Source organism: Patagioenas fasciata, chromosome 3 (genome assembly GCF_037038585.1).
Source record: "Patagioenas fasciata isolate bPatFas1 chromosome 3, bPatFas1.hap1, whole genome shotgun sequence".
NCBI lineage: Eukaryota > Metazoa > Chordata > Aves > Columbiformes > Columbidae > Patagioenas > Patagioenas fasciata.
The window spans coordinates 60749236-60765827 of record NC_092522.1 but is presented as its reverse complement, the minus strand read 5'-3'; the positions used below and the strand labels follow the sequence as shown (position 1 = coordinate 60765827).

General features: G+C 38.3%; 1 protein-coding gene across 1 annotated transcript in view; it reads left to right on the top strand.

Moving 5' to 3' along the window:
- The window catches only part of NOX3 (NADPH oxidase 3), a 38233-nt gene extending 22780 nt beyond the window's left edge, over positions 1 to 15453 (top strand). Inside the window, exons 10-13 of the mRNA XM_065834964.1 lie at positions 2761 to 2923; positions 9677 to 9823; positions 13042 to 13166; positions 15327 to 15453. Coding sequence (XP_065691036.1) covers positions 2761 to 2923; positions 9677 to 9823; positions 13042 to 13166; positions 15327 to 15453 — 562 coding nt within the window. The remainder of the gene's footprint in view (positions 1 to 2760; positions 2924 to 9676; positions 9824 to 13041; positions 13167 to 15326) is intronic.
- The last annotated feature ends 1139 nt before the right edge of the window (positions 15454 to 16592 follow it).

Genomic DNA, 16592 nt, shown 5'->3' with positions numbered 1-16592 from the left:
ACAGCAAAAAAGCACTATTTTAACTACATTTATATAATTTAATGAGACTTGGATGCTAAAGAACAGTCACCAAAAAAAGCTTGTAGACACCACTGAGCTACAGAGACACACCAGAAGGTGGGGGCAGACAAGAAAGGCTGGTCCAATCTTTGTATTATATCAGCTAATAAGAATTAGAAATGAAACTCATGCCTTTGTTAAAGCAACTGGAATGAGAAATATGCTGTTTCAGCAGAACTGGAGCAAAAATGGTCCAAAGTGAATTACAGACAGTGTAAAGAATGAGAAAGAGAAAAATGTTATCAAACATTGCTGGCCACAGTGCAGGGCTGAAATTAACAGTGCTTTCATATATAAAGACTCTTCTTTTTAATCTTGTTAGGGTGCCTAATGCCATCATTCAATTTCTTTCTTGCAATATATTAAAAAGAGTATTTCAATAGTTAACCTAGCAATAAAGGGGGAAAAAAGCCATTTTCACAGGTTTCAGTATCCAAAAATAAACACCAAATTGGTGACTACATTAAAAAATAACATATAGCAGAAACCAAGCAGAAGACAGAAGCCATACAGCAACCGAATGACAAGGCAAGGTTCTAAAAATAAAGCATCTGTATCATAAGTAACACAGGCAGATTAAATTAAAACATATCTGTATTTATATAGGTGGAAAACACAGCTGTGATTACTGGTCAGTTCGAGAGATAGTACCATATAATAGACTATTCCCATGAAAATAATCAAGTTCCATACTATGCCTCTTCAGGATTTTGGCTCACTTAATTGCTCTTTTAGTATATTTTAACACAATACAACTTTTTTTTTATGATCAGGAGTACAACATAATTATGTTGATCAGCAAATACTAAAATTCTAAACATAATACAAGAATCTGCTCATGTTCCTTTTCCAAAACTAGATACTTCTCCTGCTTTCCCCAAAATTACACTGCTTCTTTCTGATGAAATTGTGTAGATGGACACAAAGAACATGGATAATTCAAGCTAGAAACATCTATAACCCCTATTTTCTACTCCCCCCTTGGCAAATGCAAATGTAATATTTTTTGTCAATTTGTTTACTACGTTCTTACCTTCCTTCACCCTCTCTAGATCAAATGAACAGGTTGTATAGCTCAGTTTCTCTTCCTCCACTTTCTCCTTCTTACTTCTCCGAGTCTTTGTGTTCAACTAAACTCTCTTGCTATGGCTGAGCAAGGCGTTCAAACCAATGATGGGATCTCTGTCACCTGAGGATTTAGGAATAGGTTGATGATAGAAATTTCTGGAAGGAATGATTCAGAAATAATTTATCCTGTCTTATAGAACAGTGACAGATTTAAAAATCTCTTGAAATTCCTTCCAGAACATTTTTTTCTCAATCTACCAGCAATAATGAGAATTGCTCTCAAGCCCACATTGTCCTAAATAGGAAGCTTACCTGAAAGCACTATTTAGGCACTTTACATACGTTCCCTAAATTAACCATATTTTACAGAAAGTTTCAAAAGCTCAAAAAGTACAGGGCTGGGCAATAATCTGAATAACAATAAATACTAAAAAAAAATAAAAGGCAAACTTCTTTTGTCTATATCTGAGGGCAGATTTTCAAAAGTTATCCTTGAGTAGCTGCTTCATTTGCTACTGCACTTGTAGAGCACTGGGAATATTGAAATAAAAATAAACCATGTGACAAATACAAATGAAAGGAAAAATGTTTGCTAGGACTTCAGGTACACTTTAAGAATGCAGCAATAGGGTTTTGGATATGTGTGTCCCTATATTTGTGTGTACCACTGCTTAGTGATCCCCCTTTATATTCCTGTTAAAACATTTCATTCTTCCTATGTCTGCATATTTTCTTGTAGTATTTAAGTCAATTTTAAAGATGATTCATGCAATAAAGAGCACAGAACAACAGAAAATCTGAAGCAAGAAAAAATCTATTTTTTCCTACAGTCTGGGTGTTAAATAGTGAAACCGTCTGCCAGAGCACTTATGTTATTTAAAGACAGACTGGACAGAGCACTCCAAAGTACTGTGTGTATTTATATTCCATGATGCTAGAGGAATGAATCTGATTATTTAATAATTTTTTTCATCTCTAATTTTGACTAAAATTAATCTATCAGCAACGTTGATTATAGGAGCTACTAACATAAAGAATTATTTCTCTGTACAAATTTTGTCTTTATGTCAGATACTAAATACAGTATAATTGCTAAAATGTATTTTTGAAATATTGTATTTTCAGGTAGACATGAGAAAGTAGTAGTTTCCTTGCACATGATGACCTTTTCCTTGCTTTCTCTTTTTTTACTTTAACACATATAATGAAATTTTCAAAATTATTAATATAATCCATTCCTCTTGACTTTGATATATACAAAATGAAAAATAAAGCTCTAAAACAGGATGCTTTTCAGTAATTCATAATTAAATATGCAAATTCCACAGCTAAATTTGGACATGCAATTATATGACTAATCACATTTCAGAAAGCCAGAAAATTGCAATTGCATGCTTAACTAGATGGCCAGGTCCCAAGCCCACACGGGTGCTCTTGTTCTCTCATTTCAGAAAAAACAGTTGCTTTGCTATTAAATGACACCCACTGAAAATTAATTGTGTTTGTACGGGCAACTTATATGCCAGTTTCTCTTTTATTTTAACAGAAGTTCATTTTTGAAAATATGTAGTCCAACAAATTTCTGTCATTTTATCTGTTGCTGACCCTTGATTGAACGTCTTGTTGCTGTAGACTGGCCGTAGATGGACCATACGGATCTGCAACCACAGATGTCTTTCACTACCGAGTGAGTGTGTGCATTGCAGCAGGAATTGGAGTCACACCGTTTGCCTCTATTTTAAAATCCATTTGGTACAAATGCTGCAACCTTAACACAGCACTGGTGCTGCAGAAGGTAGGTGAAAAAGTTTATTGCTCCATCAAGAAGCTCCACAAATGAGCCTATTTTCCCAGGTTAGAGAGACAGTTCCAAGCTAGAGAGTCACTTGAGTGCTTTAACTCCCTCTCAGAAGCAGCCACTTGCTTTGCAGCTGCCTCAGGAGCTGTTGTGGGGTAGAGTCTCTTGAATTCGCTGTCATTTATTGAGGAAGAAGGTATCTCTAGCCGCAGTGTTTTCAGTAAAAGCTGAAGAATCAAATTTTCGACAGCAACTGCAGATAAATGTGGAACGTCTTTCATAGCTAGACAGATAGTCAGACAACTACAAGATAAATTTGTCCTCTTTCCTACGGAAAAAAAAAAAACCAAAACGCAAGGTCATCTCAGAGGTGAAGGGCAGCACTTGCTCCTTGTACAGCTGCAGGTTTCATGAGGGCTCTTTGGCTGGGCGTCCTGGTTCTGAGTGCTGCATTCAGCAATCATTAGCTGCTTTTCTCACCTTGCAAAATCAGGGTATTAGCCAGCATAGAAGGAATTTTAAAAGGCATTTAAGCTCTGGATGAGATGCATACATTGAGATGCATATTACTGTCTCAAACCACTTTAATTATTTTGTTGAAAAAATATATTGGGGTCTGTAAGGCATAGATGGCACCAATTAAGTTAACATACTCTTGATCTGGTAACCTGTTACGTATCTTCTGGTAAGGATATATGAGGCAACACTGGGGAAGGACAGGTGAAGTACAGATAATGGGTTAAGTAGAGTTAGGAATAAGAAAGAAAAAGAAAAAGATCAGCATTAAACATTATCTTCCTTATCCATCATGTCAAGTGGTAACTTGCAGACCTTACAGCTTCTTTTAGCTCTTTTTCCAATACAAAAGCTGAATGAGAAACTGTTCAACATTTCACATTTAAGGACAGACGTTGAAATTGCATTGGAGTGGACAGATCTCTGAGAGGGTCAGTGCATACAGAGCTGATTGCAGGACCAAGGGGCTGATCTTTTTAAATGGAAGAGTGTTAAAACTGGCATCTTAATGACAAGCTGCCACTGAAAAAGCATCTGGGATTTTAGTAACTGAGGAGTTGAGGACAGGTTCAAATTGCCAGGAGGGATCTTTGAGGCACAAAAAGCACTGAGAAGGGAGGGAAATAAAAATGAAAATATGTGCTAGATGTGAAAAGAAGTGCATTTGCAAACACTGCCACTGTACCGGAATGATCTTTTCCACTGTAAGGAGAGCTACATATACATTATATACATATATTATGTATATTCTATTTGTATAGAAGTAAAATTGTTACTATTGTCATTGCTGTTGTTATCTTAAGGGGAAAAGAACAGAATTTAACTATGCATTTAGATTACAGTATACTTCAGGGTGTTCATCCACGGCTTAGGGAGAATCTTGGGTAAGTCTGCCTACAAAGATAAGTGCATGGTGCCTTCTGCCATGCTTTTCTGCTATAGAGTTCAGTTTTTCTGAATTCCTGTGAAATACAAAAGTGTAATGATTTCTATATATCCTTTCTCTATAATCTTGGTTTCCCTATTGCTGCAGTGGGAATAGTGATGCTTATTTTTCACAGGTGTTATAAGGCTAAACTTCATTGGTATTTGTAAAATATTTTGAAAGGTGCTGGGGAAGTTCACAGCATAACTTAAAAATTTTAGCAGCCATCTTAGTTGGAATGATTAATCTCAGGGTAGCTCCACATTTTTTTTCCATTGGTTAAAAGCTTCCACTTGTGGTATAATTACAAATAATTTAATCTTCCTCAAAGTATTCAGCACTCTTTTTCTGTCATGATGAGTACCATAGAAATGTCTAATAAGGAAATAAATAAGAGGTTTTTCTTTTTTTAACAACTTCATTTTGATTTGAGTACAGCTATCATTACGCTTATTGAACTAATATTTCTTAGTGTTGCCCACATACGGTTCAGATATAAATACTCATAGCTTCCATAATGTCTGCAGCTGTATAATTTAAAAAACCCAGCAAATAGAAAGGAGTACACATTTATCTAATTGATTCTTCACAATTAAATAGCCTTAGAGCCTTCATTTCCCTATCATTTTTTGTGATGAGGAAGGACGCTACAACTAGTCATGGCTGGAAAGTTTTTACTGGTTTTAGTTATGCATAAAATCATTTTTTTTTCACATTAGTGGTCTCATTTTTCAGACCAATTTCTGCTGAAATTGATAAAATTGTACTAATTCATCAGATTATAATATTAGCAAATATACACTTTCTCTTTCACCCTACATAAGGACATAAGAAAGCTCCTGCTGGGTCTCACCAAACATCCATCTAGCCTAATATGCTGTCTCTGAGAGTGGCTGTTCATGAACACCTAGGGAAATGTATACAGTCCAGAAAATCATACAGCAATACTTCTTCAGTGGACACCTTCTTGCCTTTGAGCAACTTGCAGTTCAGTAGCGTCTTGATACAAGAGCCGCATCTCTGTGTTTTGTATCTGTTAGTAGATTTTTCTTCCATTGGTTTGTATAATTGCTTTTTGAACCCATGTAGAGCTTTGACAGCCACAGCAAGTTTGGCAATAAATTCAGCTACATGCAGTGAGAAAAACAATAACATCCTCTTCCATTTGCTTTGAGACCAACTTTCCCTGCCTGAGGTAACCCTCTGCTTCGAGCTCTACCCCAGCCCATAGACTTGTCTGCAAAACACCTCCTCCCGAAGATGTAAAAACCTGGGCTCTTTTTGCGATCAAACGTAACTGTCTTTCTGAGCTGTGTTTGAGAACAGTCTAGGCCCCTGCTTCAAATTTAGGGGTATAAATTCAAACCTTGTCCTGCATTCATACAAACTGATGCTTGCTGTCACTCTAGCTCTAAATGGGAGCCTTGTGCAGGCTGATGATGCCCCATCTCCTGTATGCCCCAGGCTGCAAGCACTGCTGCCCCTTCCCTGTAGTGGCCCTTTGAATCAATTAATTGGGCTGAGGAAGATCTCTATCTTTTTTGGTAAGCTACAGCCCGTGTGGTATATTCAGGAGCAGGAAAGACTAGGTTTTGCAGGGAGTAGTCATGTCTAAGAGGGAGCAGCAAGAGCCAGGGATGAAGGTGCCTTCCTGGGCATCACTGCTTCACCACCGTTTATACCCCTCTCGGCTGGGATAGAGTTAATTTTCTTCTAGTAGCTGATATCGTACTGTGTTTTGGACTCAGTATGAGAATAATGTTGATAACACACTGATAGTTTAGTTGTTGCTAAGCAGGGTTTACACCAAGTCAAGGACTTTTCATCTTCTCATTATCCTGGCAGTGAGAAGGCTGGCAGTGGACAAGAACTTGAGAGGAGACATAGCCAGGACAGCTGACCCTAACTGGTCAAAGGGATATTCCACACTATATCATGTCATGCTCAGCACATAAAGCTGGGGGAAGAAGAAGGAAGTGTGGTAGTGTTCAAAGTTATGATGTCTTTTCTTCCCAAGTAACCATTACGCATCACAGAGCCCAGTTTTCTTGGCCATGGCTGAACACGTGCCTGCCCATGGGAAGTAGTGATTGAGTCATTTGTTTTGTTCTGCTCATATTTATGGTCATATGCTAATATTAAACTGTCTTTCTCTCAGCCCATGACTTTTCTCACTTTTACTGTTATGATTCTCTGCCCGATCCCATGGAGGGTGGGGGGCGCAAAATGAGGTAACGGCTGCATGGTGCTTAGTTGCCAGTTGGGGTTAAACCACAACAGCCCCCTTGGTGAAAAGCTGGCTTTGCTCAGAGCCGCAGCTCCACCTCTGTCTTCAGGAAGCAGTTTGAAACAGAGGGATGGTCATCAACAGGTAACTATTAACAACTTTCAGCATGATGGAAGCTGATTTCCAAAGTGTGTTCTTTCACCTTACAGGAAAGAAGTATTGGAGTCCTTGCTCTTGTCTATTGTACAAAATTCAGGATGTGGGAAACTGAATTATAAATACGGATGCATTGCAAGGGAGCGGAGTATCACAGAAATAAGTGACTACTCAACCCCCCGCATTACAGATCTGATTAATAGCAATAATGCATCTAACTCAATTTGCAAAAAGAGCACTTGGAAAATTTAAGACAGTTTACTTGGGCAAGCCATCAAGCTGATGAATGTAGTTGATGGGGGTAGGGTGGGTGGAGACTAATGAAACAGAAATCTAAAACAGATTTTTAAGGGTCCTCAATAATTGCAGTCAGTTAATAGTATGAGGCTTACAAGGAAAAAATATAGGATTCAGAATAATTGTTTAATTATAGAAATGCACTGAAGCTGGCTTTATTCTACAGTTTTAATAAGGATTAATTTTATTGTGCATTTATTGTATTTAATTATACATGTAATATGTTGTGCTATATTATGGGCAGTCAGTGTAATGAAAGGAAGGCTCTTTTGTAAACAGCATTTATTTTAATGTATTATACTAGAAGTCCTCTTTGATCGAGAGGAAAAGGAGACCTTTTACCCACAGGCCATCCTTCTTCACTATGTCCTTACTAAGATTATAATCATGACCAAAAATACTTCTTATAATGACAGCCTTTCTTCATTACCAAATGCTCTCCACCTCAAACAGGCAAAAATTAGAGGCAGTGCAACAGATACTGCTTCAGCGGAACTGCACCGGGGATGAGTTTAAGAAATTTCTGTGGCTTCAGAAAGCTACATCCATTCTCAAGAGGACTCTGCCAGAGGTAGCTTGACCTAATTCAGTTGGACTGGCTGTTACTGTGACAGCTAGGTCTGCAACCAGCTAAAAGCACTGCTTCAAGCTCCATAGCCTGATATTCTGGAAAATGGTCCTCCATATTCAAGACCACGTTGTCTCAGCTCTTCAGCTGGATTTTCTTCCTCCTTCCCTGAATGTGCATGGCTCCCAGTCCTGCCCCACACTCCCAGGTGCTACTCCATGCACAATTCATTATTCATTTAGAAGCACATCTCCTCTCCATGCATGTGTACTAAATATACATTTCCACAAAATGAACTGCTGAAAAGACCTGAGAAATAAGGTGATCAAGTCGAGGCTGGGGGAAGAAATTTCTCACTACAAATCAACAGCCACAGTGTGATACAGACTGACAGCACTCAGTGGCCTGATTTTTGAGGTGCTGAGGATGATGAACAAGAGAGGAGTTCAGGATTCAGACACAAAAAGCCACATAAAGGTTAAAGCTATAAATCTTACCTAGTTTCAGTAATTTAAAATAATGCTGTTGTTGGTCACAAAAATGAAACGCTATGAAGTCAGTGAACTTGCATTTTCCTCATAATCTATGCCATTGTAAATCTGCAGCAACCCCCTGTAAAGAAATGAGGTTGTATGTAAGGCAAAACACTGAAATAGAAAGGAAAAAAGCAAACAGCCAAGATGGTTGGTACTAAAGTTCTGCAGACATTCCTATTCCTGGGCTGTAAAATTACCCTACTTAACCCTGAATGCTTTCTCTCTGTTTCCTGGGATGATACTTCATTTATATTTCTTACAAAAACTGCAGATGGTCCCTTACGGTACACTCAGATCTAGGAAGCATCTCAAATTACTGTTAGTTTCTTTCACCAAATCTCCAGTGAAGCATGGTGTTACCACATCTTTTTTTCACACCACCTTACCAGAAGCCTGACAACCTAGTATATTAAATCTTTGGGAATCTCTTTATGGCTTTCTAGTTTCTTCTCTGATTTTTCACTATGAAAAAGGGCTACAATTTCCAAATCATCAGAACTCCCACATTTATTTCCTTGGGGACAGACCTTTGAGATTACTTTTGATATTGAGGTACAACAAAACAGAGGGGTTGGTGAGCACAAAGAGATATAGGTTGGAGAAAATCAAGGGATTTTGCAACAAAATAAAAATCACAGTCACAATAATAGAAGTTCCAGCCATCCCTTTGTTCTAAACTTTTACATTGTCCTCCATACTGTTCCTTTTTTAAATTAAACAAACTCTGCTCTGTATATGACTGACTGCTGTAGAGGAATAAGTAGAAATAAGTGATAGGAATGATTAAACAATGGCAAATTAGACTCTCAGTGACAGATCCCAGGAGTGTTTGGTTTACCATAGAGAAGATTATAGCATGAGTTGATCCCAGCCTCTAATTTCTACCTGGGAACAAAACTTTCTTAACAGGCTCTCCAATCCAATACACTAAAATGAGATGTGGCACATAGGAGATGAAGCTAGAGGAATCTGGATGAGAAAAAATGTGTAAATTTTTCATAAAGAGGATGTTTTCAATCAATGGAAAACCAATGATGGGACAGCATTCTGCAGCTTGTAGGTAGGGTACCTGCCTTAAAAAATGTAACTATCTTTTGACCACATCAACTGTTAACCTATGGCATATGGTTTTGAGAAACAGAAATTCATTGCTTCAGTGAGTAATGAAACTGAAATTCCCTTTTTAATATGACTGAAAATAAATAAAAAAATTCAAGGAATAATCAAGTTATTTGCAACAAATGCAGGGCTAGGTATTATAAGTTAGAGATGCTGTGGCAGGGGGAGATGGGAGACTTGTACATTGCCTATCCTCACTAACATATTAACATATTCACTCAGTCTTTAAGATGAAAATGAAATTTTTAAAATATCAAAACTCTACATGATCAAAATGGTGTCTAATTATGTTTAAATTTACAGCGGAGAACAGTCATATGCTATGTACTTAATGACTTGAGCCAATGATTGGGAAGTTTTATTGAAAGTTTGTTGTTTGTTAAATCTCTTTACTTTTATCTGACAGGTTTATTTTTACTGGATTTGTCGAGACCCATCAGCATTTGAGTGGTTTGCTGATCTTCTGTTCCATTTGGAAACAAAAATGGCTGAAAAAGGGAAAAATTATTTTCTAAGTTATCATATATTTCTTACTGGTTGGGATGAAAGTCAGGTAATAATGAAACTCTTATGAGTCTGAGTTAATGTACCTTGCTTTTCCAGTATGGTAACATATGGAACGGGAACAGCTGAATAAATGATGGATGAAGCAGAGAGACAAAGAACTGTAAATAAAGAGACACCAAGCTGTCTGTTTCCATCTCGGATTTAGGAAAACAGGAATGGAGAAATCAAGCCAGTGATCCTTCCAGCCCTATATCTTGCCTTGGGCTGCGCTGATTACCAGGTGTTTTGCAGAAAAGTGCAGGAAGCCTTTCAGGAGCTTGTGAAGGGGCATTTTGTCCACATCTTTGGAATAGTCTTTCAACAGATTCTGGCATTTTTGCACTGAAACATGGAAGATTGTATAAAAATGTGGTTTTTACTCTTATTACTTTGTAGAATTTTTGTTGTTCACATGTACATCCAGTACACTTTTGAGCTCTGCTGGGCTTAGGACATTTTGGCAACCAACTCAAAGGACTAATTCACATTGTTTGAAAATATATTTTCTCTGGTTGACTTCAAATTTGCTCTCTTATAATGTATTCAGTTCATCCCAACTCGAGGCACTTAATTGACTGGGTCAATTTTATTCAATTTCTTTAGTCTACCTAGACCCAGATGGAGGTGATTTTGTCTCCCTCTTATTTTTAATGGATCACTTAGATGACACTGAGATCAGAGTTAGGCACCTGCCTATCACAGGAAAGTCTTTGCTCTACTGTTTCATTTCCTGCTGTCTCTGTTAAATGAAGGACTTTCTGGTAGAGATTTAAAAAATAGATTTCATACAGTTTTTCCCTTCTTACCTCTGCTGCCAGAAAAACCCCACCGTTTCTTCCTGCTTTCCTTAGGGCTTCTGTCAATTAATTAGGTATGAGTGTAAAGCTGTATTCAGAAAAATCTACTCCCATCATGAGGTATATGGCAGTTACAGAAACCACCACTGTGCATTAACAATATCACAGGGTATTACCTAAAAACTGTTTTCTAAGAAGCCATTGAGGAACCTCACAAAACACTAGGCTGCCCTCGTCTCTCAACTGCCATTATCCCACTTCCCTCTTGGGCAAACATCGGGCCAGGAGTCACGTAGGGAGACAACTATTCTTGCTGGGATGCCTGACTTTCTTAATTCATGTGCCCTGCACTTTTCTGAAGTGCCTCCTTCTTCTCTTCAAGCCCCATCGTTCCATCTCCTGTCAGCACTGCCTATTCTGTGCTGCTGGTGACACAGGAGCATCGCTGGAGCTGTGTTGCCTCCCAGCCTACACTGGTACTGTTCCTGCTCCTGAAGCGCCCCAGAATTCCACCTCTAAAGGGCTGTGGGGGAAGAGGAATGCTTTTCAGTGGCTGCTTCTCCTACTCTGGCCAAGCCCAGGGAAGCATGCTAGGTAATAGCTCCACATTCTTTAAAAATCCACAAAGCTCCCTCATCTTATAGGTCTTACTTGTATTTAGATGAACTCCCATTCATCACTCCTCAAAATTTGAGCTTCAGCAACATTAATATCTGAATGATGCTTTGCTTTACTTCTCCCTTAGCAAACAACATAACCAACATTCTCCCCATTCTCTCCCTGTCTCACCATAGAGATGATCAGTAGTCAGGTGAAACTGAACCCAAGCTGGATGGGCAATTTACATCTTCTAGTGCACCTTCCATTACTGACATAAAGTTTCTTCAATGCTCTGAGCTCTTTGTAGGTTCCATGTTGTCATCAGGTGGTCAAACAGATAATGGCAAGTTTCTGACTTTGCTTCAACAAGAAATCATGTTTCAGCCTACTGCTCCTTGCAATGCCCCTGAAATTCGTAGGCAACTTTAATGCTGTGAGCTATAACAATGGCTAACACCAAAAATCCTGGAAAAGTTCCACTTAATATGAACAGAAAAAGCCCATCTGCTCAGTGGCACAATTTTGCTGTAAACAATTAAAAGATTTTGCAGTTCCCCACCTCCCATTCCCATCAAACACTTCAAGTTATTTCTTAGACTATTCCAAGTCCTCCATGACACTGGCCAAAATTAACAAGAAGAGTCTTTTAGAAACATGACCTCTTGTGACAACTGTGCTTGACCAGAGTAACTGAGTTGTTAAGCAACACAGAAGACTCATTAGCAGGAGAAATATACAATATTCCAGGATATGGATCTAAATTTCAGCAACCACTTCTGCAAGAGATTATAATGATGCCTAGTTCATGCTAGGGTGTGAACTAAATGCAAAGCCCATTTTTAAACTTAGCTTTCCTGTGGTAGTTTCTTGACAGTGATAGTAATGATGATAGTCTGTAGTGAAAGCAAGCACATTACTCCTACACAATAGCAGCACAATTAGGAGAGACAGTGGTTTTGTTTTTAAATGTATCTGGGAAGTACTCACACAGTATCATAAGGGGTGTAGCATAGGAGCTTAGAGACAGTAAATGCCCATGAAGTCAGGATTTATTTTACTGGCACTGGGAGTTGTGCAGCTCACTTAGTACAGTGCTTTACCTGAGCTGATCCACTTTATGCATCTACCTCCACCTGAGAAGGAGAGTCAAGACATTCAGGGTTTTACCCCTGCCGAGCTGGTACATCCGTTGTCTTTTCCATCAGCAGCAGAATGCTCTGGACTTACTTAAGATACATGTCATTTCTAATATCTATTGTCAAACTCTGTTACAGTACATTTCACTCCCCTTCCTAAACTCCAACTTAGCTTTAAAATGGTGACTGTCATTTTGGGATCTGCAGTGAAGGAAGGGTAGAGTGAGATATTCAAAGGCTGATAAGAGGTTTAAGAATCTAAGACTGCCCCTAAAAGTGACTGAGGCACTTAGGCCCAGGCTAGTAAAGACAGAATTTTAATCCCATCTAATTTCAAACATTTCATCTCAAGAAACTGAACTCCTTTGAGGTCTTTGACACTTTTAGAAGAGCTTTTTCAAACTTTCAGTAATATTATGAACTCTTGAGTATTCCTCCTCTCCTCTCCTCTCCTCTCCTCTCCTCTCCTCTCCTCTCCTCTCCTCTCCTCTCCTCTCCTCTCCTCTCCTCTCCTCTCCTCTCCTCTCCTCTCCTCTCCTCTCCTCTCCTCTCCTCTCTCCTCTCCAATTACAGTTTCCTTTCCCTCATTAATACTTTCATCTTTCACAGTGAAGCAGCATTATTGCTTTTTTGTCTTACTTGGAATACATGTTGTTGACTCTAAAATTATTATCTTGTAACGTTGTCTTTAGGCTACTCACATAGCCCTGCATTATGATGACAAGATAGATGTAATTACTGGTTTGAGACAGAAGACCTGCTATGGGAGGCCAAACTGGGACAATGAGTTCAAGAAACTAGCTGAAAACCATCCTAGGTAAGGCAGATTGGCTTGAGGTAACTCTCAGAATAAACAGTGGGAGAAGGTGAGGGCAAATCTTTCTAAATGACCCTTTTAAAATAATTTAGGGGATTTTTTTCTGTGTGGAAAGAAGATTTATGTTTAATGAAGCTTTTAATGAAGAAATCTCGGAAAGAGAATGCCAATAAAATCTAATTTTTGAACAAGAAAATCTAATATTTAGAAGTATTTCAATATCCTGGCCTTTGTCCAGATATAATTGAAACACACAATCCAATTACTGTTCTGCACAAAGGACAAAGTAGCATTAATTTCCCTTGAAGATGGTTATTAAAGAGATAAACTGTGATTTTTTTCTTATGATGTCAAGGATATGTTTGTTCCCTAACATATTTGGCTACTCTTGCAAGCCTATGCTGTGCTGTTATTAGTTCATCTCTGCTGGCAAAGACAGTTCATGTGAACTTGGTGGATTTGCTAGCGGTCTAAGAAAAGCTTCTTTGTTCCTGAAAGCCTTTGAAGCAAGAATTTGAAATATTTTGTGTTCAGCAGTAGAAAAGTCCAGAATCTTTGTGACTCTTTATGATTTCCAAACATTTACCTGCTAATGCAAAATAAAGGCTTGCACTTGGGAGACAAAGATACAAAAAGAAGAAAACTTTTTTTAAAGATGAAAAAGACTCAAGAAAATGCTGAAAGGAAGGAGATCAAAGAGAATGCAGTAAGCTACAAGAATACCATAAAATTGCAAAAATAACTGTAATAGAGAAGCCACTCGATGGAGGTCAAAATAAATACAATCAGGATATATGAAAGATTAAAAAGAGAAAAAGGGCAAGAGTAGAAAATGTGATTTTTGAAAGACCTTTTATAGGGATCCTACAGCATAATCAGAGCTCTTATAGTTGAAGCATTACTTTTTGTTACTTTTCCCAAGTATAACTGAGAAAAATCAGGGAGGGAGATGAGCACTAACTTTCTGTACTGGATCTTGTGGTATTTCTTAGAAAGCCAGTGCTAAAGCAATAGAAAACTCTGCATTTGCTTCTGAACCTAGAGGGTCATGTTATGGTCAATGTTGAACCTTTTAAAGAACACCTTGCACAAAATAAGGATTCCCTATGAGAAAAAAAGTACCCTACCTTTTCTTGCTCTGCGTTACAGAAGGTTCAAGAGGCAAAGAAACTCAAGAGTTTCTGTTGTGTGATGGAACAATCAACTTTTACAAAATGAATAAATATTGGGTCCCTACACCTAGGTCCATGGAGTTTCCCTTGCTGGCAACTGTGTCTTTCAGCAGCTTAGCAGAAATATACCACTCCAGGTTAAACCTAGTGCAACCAAGCTCTGGAGCAATATGGGTATGACTTACGGGGACTCTGTCTTGGACACCCAAATCATATCTACAGCCCCTCCTTTAGAGAAGCAAACGTTTTGGAACTCATGCTGTCACTTGTCACTTGCAATTCATTTACGTAGATTTAGCTTTCCCCAGTAGCACAGCATGTGTATCTGTGTGTACATATACGTTTTAAAGGAATATGTGCTGTATACTTATTATAGAAGCAAACCCTTTAAGGCACTTTGCAGGAAGGAACCAGGTTTCCAGTTCCTTGTAACAGATTTGTGCCGTTATGAACACAATTCTTTGTTACATCGGTCATGTTTTTATTCTTATAAAAATAAGAACTATCTATTTACAAATTTTGTTATTAAATCAGCCCTTTAAAAAATGTCCAATAGGCAGAAAAGTGTTAAAATGGAAAAAAAAAAAAGGAAGAAAAATCAGAAATAACTGAGGGGGTTGTGCATTTTTTAGAAAAAAACAAATAACTTCAGCTGGAGAAAAAGCATTGAATATTTTCAACCCAAGCTGCATGTTTGTTTCTATGATTAAAAAAAAACCCTGTGAAGATCAAAATCAAAGAACTACCACTTAAAATCATTTGTGACCTCTAATATTGCAAGCCAAATAAATAATGCAATAACACATAATAAACATTAAAGTATTAAAATAATTATACTGTAATACTTTGTGACAGCACACAAATTTTTTCAAATGTACTTCTAAAAAAGCCATTTCAAAAGATGCAGACAAGGCTGGAGGCAGCCAAAAGGTACAGTTCATCCATTTACTCTGCTACTCTCATGTTTTTGTTGTTATTGCGATTACAGCAACAGTATTGGAGTATTCTTCTGTGGACCCAAGACTCTCTCTAAGATCATTCGAAAGATGTGCAACTCGTATTCATCAGTTGATCCAAGAGGAGTTCAGTTTCACTACAACAAAGAAAGTTTCTAAGCTGTACTTTTCAACTACATAATAGGTGCTACCAAACTGCGTATTTTTTTCCTCACCTTCTCCTTTCCTCAACTCATTCTGTAACATTCATGTCAGATATTAGGAGTTGTAAGTTGAAGTGTGCTGACTTCAGTGGAAAAATACCATCCTTTGCCAACTAAAGATATGGACCCCATCCTTAGCCTTTCCTTTGAAGAACTGAATGGTCGATATTCCATTTCTTACTTGACCGTGCTGTGAATCCAACCACACCTATGTGAAAGCAAGCACAAACCACTAAACTTTGAAGAAAAAGGCATGAGAAAAATGAACATTTAGAACTGTACTTCACTGTTGTCTATGATCAAACTACTACCACAGGCAATACTCGTGTTCCTACTGTTTAAATCATGCCCAGCCATTGAAGGTATTTTCCTTCCTGGTGTTCTAATTTTGCACTTCTTACAGCATCCACATTCACATCAGTTTTTGTGCTGTAGCAATACTGTTTAAACACACCTGTTCAACAAAATCCTTTTGCCCTGCCAAACTATGCGTAATTTAAACTTGCCATTTCTGCAGTGGTGGTGGCTGTGCACGCCACAAGTTAATATGTTCTAAGGGTTAATACTTTAAGCAGACTCCAGAAATTTTTGCACTCAGCAAACAGATCTCCTGAGACAGGCAACAGAAACTGTGGAAAAAAGTTTCATGTGTCTTTTAAATTGGGCATGGAAGAATGGGCTTTAAAAGATACAGAATCACAGATATCATGGAGTGATTGAGGTGGGAAGGTATCCCTGGAGATCATCTACTCCAAACCCCCTGCTCAGAGCTGATTCTGCGAAAACAGGAGTGACATTTACATTCTTCCAGTCCTCAGGAACACCATGACCTTTTGAAGATATTGAAGAATGGCCAGCTCCCTCAGCGCTCTTCGGTGCGTCCCATCAGTTCCCATGGCTTGCTTTAAATGCTCCCTAACCTGATGCTCTTTCACTGAGGGTAAGTCTTAGTTACTCCAGATTTTCCCACTTGCCTCATGGGCCTGGGATCTTTGAAGGTCAGCCTTACCTGTAAAGACCAAGGTGAGAAAGGCATTGAATACCTCAGCCTTCTCCATGGCCTTGCGTATCAGGTCTCCCACCTATTCAGCAGTG